This window comes from Scylla paramamosain, chromosome 6, assembly GCF_035594125.1.
Source record: "Scylla paramamosain isolate STU-SP2022 chromosome 6, ASM3559412v1, whole genome shotgun sequence".
NCBI classification, from domain to species: domain Eukaryota; kingdom Metazoa; phylum Arthropoda; class Malacostraca; order Decapoda; family Portunidae; genus Scylla; species Scylla paramamosain.
The window spans coordinates 14,214,226-14,219,639 of record NC_087156.1 but is presented as its reverse complement, the minus strand read 5'-3'; the positions used below and the strand labels follow the sequence as shown (position 1 = coordinate 14,219,639).

Genomic DNA, 5,414 nt, shown 5'->3' with positions numbered 1-5,414 from the left:
GCTGTTAAGAGGAGGAGGAGGAGGAGGAGGAGGAGGAGGAGGAGGAGGAGGAGGAGGAGGAGGAGGAGGAGGAAGGCGAAGAGGCAGGCACAAGTTAAAGAAATAGAAGCAATAGAATATAAAGATACGAAGAAAAAAGTCAATAACAATATTACAGAAAAGAAGAAAAAAAATAGCAGAAGGAAAAAAAGAATGAAAAGAAAAAGGAAGAAGAGGAGAAAGAAGAGGAGAAATCAGTTAAGTGGAGGAGGGAAATGGGGAAGGAAATGTGAACGAAGGATTAGAGGAAGGAAGAGGGGAGGTAAGGGCGACAGGTAGAGAGGGTTAAGGAAAGAGGAGGAGGAGGAGGAGGAGGAGGAGGAGGAGGATAAACGTATGGTGATGGATGGACACTGTAGCTGAGAAGGATAAGGAAGAAGGAGGATGTGAAGCAGAAAGTGTGCCATGATTAAGGTATTAAGAGGAGGAGGAGGAGGAGGAGGAGGAGGAGGAGGAGGAGGAGGAGGAGGAGGAGGGCACATCATTGGACACGCTCCGAGCCTCGCTAACACTTGTCTTGATCAGAGAGAGAGAGAGAGAGAGAGAGAGAGAGAGAGAGAGAGAGAGAGAGAGAGAGAGAGAGAGAGAGAGAGAGAGAGAGAGAGAGAGAGAGAGAGAGAGAAACGCAAGGGAACATTTAAGAGGGAAGACAAGGAAATTCTGATGTTTTGTTCCTCCTCCTCCTCCTCCTCTTACTCTTATTCTTATACATCTTCCTCTCAGTTTTCTTATACTTCTCATCTCCTTTATCTTCTTACGCTTCTCCTTTGCATAATTTTCCTTAATTCACTTCTGCTTCAATTTTAGTAATATATTTTTTTTTCTTTCTATAATTTTTATTAATTTTATTCTTGTGCTCCTCCAAAACCATTACCTTCTTGTCAGCCTTGACTAGAAGGAGCGGTGGGTGGGGAGAAGTCTTAATCTTTGCTATCCTATATAGTATGCTAGATATTAGCCCCCTAAGGACCTACCGATTTGATGTTGCTTATTTTTCATTTGTGTTCCTCCTCCTCCTGCTCCTCCTCCTCGTCGGGTCACAGCCGGAAAGGAAGGCCCCGTTTCCCAAAAGAGAAGGCCGCGGTGAGAGGAAGTCTTATTGTTACTGTGAAGGAGAAGGACGCTTAGGGAGGGACGGCCAGACACACGGGCAGAGGCGATGGGCAATGGGTGGCGGATGTCCTGTGGAGGGCAGGAGGAAGTTGGGGCCCAAGACACGACCTGAGCGTAGCTGCTCGCATTGGTAACACTTCAAGGATCATCACTCCCAACATTATTCAGACAGCCTGTTTGTTATGTGTGTGTGTGTGTGTGTGTGTGTGTGTGTGTGTGTGTGTGTGTGTGTGTGTGTGTGTGTGTGTGTGTGTGTGTGTGTGTGTGTGTGTGTGTGTGTGTGTGTGTGTGTGTGTGTGTGTGTGCGTGCTTCAACAGGCTTCTTCAAGCACGTGCTGTGCGGGAAGGAGGGCGGCCAGCAACATGACCGCTTGGCTTATTTGGTGACGGTCACCATGTCAGCAACGCAGTACAGCATCGAGGCCGACGGAAGGAGGAGGAGGAGGAGGAGGAGGAGGAGGAGGAGGAGGAGGAGGAGGAGGAGGAGGAGGAGGCGGAGGAGGAGGAGGAGGACGCGTGGCAGGGCGCGTGCGACACCCACTGATGATGAGGCGTTCCACCACCTGGTTTTGTCGTCGTCGTCTTTCCTCTCCCTTAGTTTGTATAACTAGCCAGTCCAGAGGAGGAAGAAGGAGGGAGGAGTGGGAGGAGAAGTAGAAGGAGAAGGAAGAGGGGGAGGAAGAGAGCACCCTGCGGAGTCATATCCCGGATTGTACCTCTCATGCAGGACTTCGAGTGGAGGAGGAAGAGGAAGAAGAGGGTGATTTGGCGGAGGAGCAGGAGACATGTGGGGCTGGCTGCTGCTGCTGCTGCTTGGGGGGAGACAGGCAGGCAGGCATGGATGGACGGATGGATGGGGCGGCGACACTAGTGGGTGGGTGGGGTGGGCGTGGGTTGGTGACAGGTTGGGTGGGTGAGTGAACTTCGGAACGGAGAGAACAATAATTCGTGGCCAAAATCCGTTCCCACTGAAAGTTTCCGGATAAAAGGCGACACGGGAAGTTCAACAACCTTTCATTGAGTTCTGCGGTTGACCTTGACAGTCCAGGCATCAGCCAACCCGCGCTAAGGGGAAGTGAGTGCTCTCCGGGCGGAAACCTGCCAGCGGAACACCCGAGGCGAGTATAGATCACGGAGAGAGAGAGAGAGAGAGAGAGAGAGAGAGAGAGAGAGAGAGAGAGAGAGAGAGAGAGAGAGAGAGAGAGAGTTATATCGGGACAGCTGGCGCCCCGGGGAATGAGGAGTAGCTCGGTGGAGTGTTGGGAATCAGGGGTAGCGTGAGGAAGATGTGATGCGATGGGATAGTAGAGAGCGCCTCGATCCCAGACAAAGACTAGTAAATCATTAGCGTGGTTCACAGCCTGACAGACCAGCAGCAGCAGCAGCAACAGCGGCGGCGCGCATTATCCGAGCCCTCCGTGCGTGAACCAGGCGCTGGCGGTTGCTCCTGGACGGCTGGCGGCGGCCTCTCCTCCCACACTGTGCTTCTGCTGCTGGCGGCCGCTGGAGTGTGGTAGAGGGTGGCGAGTGCTGGCTGGAGGGGTGGGGGGACTGGTGAGTGCTGGCTGGAGGGTGAGGCTGGCGAGTGCTGGCTGGAGGGTGAGGCTGGCGAGTGCTGGCTGGAGGGTGGGGGCTGGCCAGTGCTAGCTGGAGGGTGAGGCTGGGGAGTGCTGGCTGGAGGGTGAGGCTGGCGAGTGCTGGCTGGAGGGTGGGGGCTGGCCAGTGCTAGCTGGAGGGTGAGGCTGGGGAGTGCTGGCTGGAGGGTGGAGCTAGCGAGTGCTGGCTGGAGGGTGGAGCTAGCGAGTGCTGGCTGGAGGGTGGGGGCTGGCGAGTGCTGGCTGGAGGGTGAGGCTGGAGAGTGATGGCTGGAAGGTGGAGCTGGCGAGTGCTGGCTGGAGAGGGGCTGGCTGGAGGGGTGGAGGGCTGGCGAGTGCTGGCTGGAGGGTGGAGCTGGCTGGAGGGTGGAGCTGGCTGGAGGGGTGGAGGGCTGGCGAGTGCTGGCTGGAGGGTGGGGCTGGCTGGAGGGGTGGAGGGGTGGAGGGCTGGCGAGTGCTGGCTGGAGGATGGGGCTGGCGAGTGTTGGCTTTAGGGTGGGGGCCGGCGAGTGCTGGCTGGAGGGTGGGGCTGGGGAGTGCTGGCTGGAGGGTGGAGCTGGCGAGTGCTGGCTGGAGGGTGGGGCTGGAGAGTGCTGGCTGGAGGGTGGGGCTGGAGAGTGCTGGCTGGAGGATGGCGCTGGAGAGTGCTGGCTGGAGGGTGGGGCTGGAGAGTGCTGGCTGGAGGGTGGCGCTGGAGAGTGCTGGCTGGAGGGTGGGGCTGGAGAGTGCTGGCTGGAGGGTGGGGCTGGAGAGTGCTGGCTGGAGGATGGCGCTGGAGAGTGCTGGCTGGAGGGTGGGGCTGGAGAGTGCTGGCTGGAGGGTGGCGCTGGAGAGTGCTGGCTGGAGGGTGGGGCTGGAGAGTGCTGGCTGGAGGGTGGCGCTGGAGAGTGCTGGCTGGAGGGTGGGGCTGGAGAGTGCTGGCTGGAGGGTGGCGCTGGAGAGTGCTGGCTGGAGGGTGGGGCTGGAGAGTGCTGGCTGGAGGGTGGGGCTGGAGAGTGCTGGCTGGAGGGTGGGGCTGGAGAGTGCTGGCTGGAGGGTGGGGCTGGAGAGTGCTGGCTGACAGGAGAACACAAGGCTGTAAACACTTGCATGTCTGGTGTCGTTAGCGTGACAAAGATAATAAGACTAAGAAAAAAAGTGGTGTAGATAAAAAGCAAGGAAACCACATGACGAGGAAAAGACAGCAAGCACAGCAAAGCAACACAAGAACATGACAATTTAAGCTCATTCCTTCAGAGTCACAACTGTTGCAAAGTGATGCATTCTTTTCTTTCCCAGGCAAGAAGAAAAAATATGTATTGAGTATTTCTATGCTGTTTCGCTTTTTGTCACAAGGATCCGCTCCTTTCCTCTTCTCTTCCTTCCCAAGCCCCGCCCGCCGCCCGTTCCCAGGTGACTCAGTACAGGTAGATGATGGCATGATGATGCTCGGTAATTATTTGCTCCCTCCGCAGATTGGAATCCGCGATAACAACTGGACCGGGCCTTGAGCCACACACCTGCCACCACTTGCCCAGGCCTACCACCACCACCGCCACCACCACCTGCCTGCTGCTGCCTTCAGTTCTGGGGCCTCTCCACATCCCGCTGACTACCGCTGATCGCCCCTCTGAAGACGAGCCTGACTCAGCTGGTGGGAAGAGGGTAGATGCGTCACCAGGAATGCGATCCAAAGGCTTAAAGTTTCCCGTGATCAGATTAAGAGGCTGGTGGGCGTCCCGAGGTGCTCAGGTCCTCAGCGTCATTATCCTAAAACCGCCTTTAACCTTCACTTACCTCCCGCCTCACCTCCGCCATTCCCTGTACCCCGTTATCACTCTCCGCAGCCATTGCCCTTTGGTGCTCCTCGGCGTCCTCCCTCCGCCCCCCGCCAGCAAGGACGCATCATTGACGTTCCTTCGATATCGATCAGCAGGCCAAGCCACGGCTTGTGTTTACAAGTGTCGGGTGAGGCATTCCACTCCCATCCATACTAAAAACAACATTCCGATAGATACTTTTTCTTTGTACTGAGTTGGATGTAAGCAAGTCGATGGTGTGCGTTGCGTGACTTAACGATGAGGTGCAGCACACGATGACAGACAGCCTGGGACACACGCTTCATGAAGGGAGAGGAGTTTGGCTCACTGAGGAGCTTAGAGTGCGATGGCTCTGAGACGCAGCGGGGAGGCTGTAATTTACAGCGCTAATATTTGGCTTTTTTGTCGTGTGGATGGTGGGTGGGGGATTGACTACGTGCTGAGGTGACGCCGCCACCGAGATACTGACAGCAAAGGAGAAGCAGCGGTCGAGTCTGGCGGTGGTGGCGGTGGCGGTGGTGGCAGATCAAGCCGAGTCCGTCTGACAAACAGCTGGCGTCGAGGCTGCCACAATAAACCCATTATTTGTTGGTATGGCGGGAGGAAAGCACGGCAGGGAAAGGGCTTCGATGCTACTACTGCTACGTCAACAACAATAACAATAACAACAACTGCTGCTGCTACTACTACTACTACTACTACTACTACTACTACTACTACTACTACTACTACTTTTTTTTTTTTTTTTTTTTTTCTACTACTACTACAAATACCTCCACCCCATGTTTATTGATGTGTCAATTAGGGGCTCCATTACTTGGAGGTCATTAGCCCCAGCTCCCGCTAATGACTGTGGCATCCAACCATA

At 55.5% G+C, this 5,414-nt stretch overlaps 1 protein-coding gene across 1 annotated transcript; it reads right to left on the bottom strand.

The window, feature by feature from the left end:
* Nucleotides 1–1,723: 1,723 nt before the first annotated feature.
* Nucleotides 1,724–3,838, bottom strand: LOC135101037 (uncharacterized). Its single transcript, XM_064004611.1, has one exon. It carries the CDS (start codon nucleotides 3,836–3,838, stop codon nucleotides 2,507–2,509), a length of 1,332 nt encoding a protein of 443 aa, XP_063860681.1. The 3' UTR covers nucleotides 1,724–2,506.
* Between the last annotated feature and the right edge of the window lie 1,576 nt (nucleotides 3,839–5,414).

Excerpts from the sequence above, each read along its gene's own strand:
- LOC135101037 (XM_064004611.1), bottom strand. The coding sequence starts at position 3,838 with ATGCAAGTGTTTACAGCCTTGTGTTCTCCTGTCAGCCAGCACTCTCCA.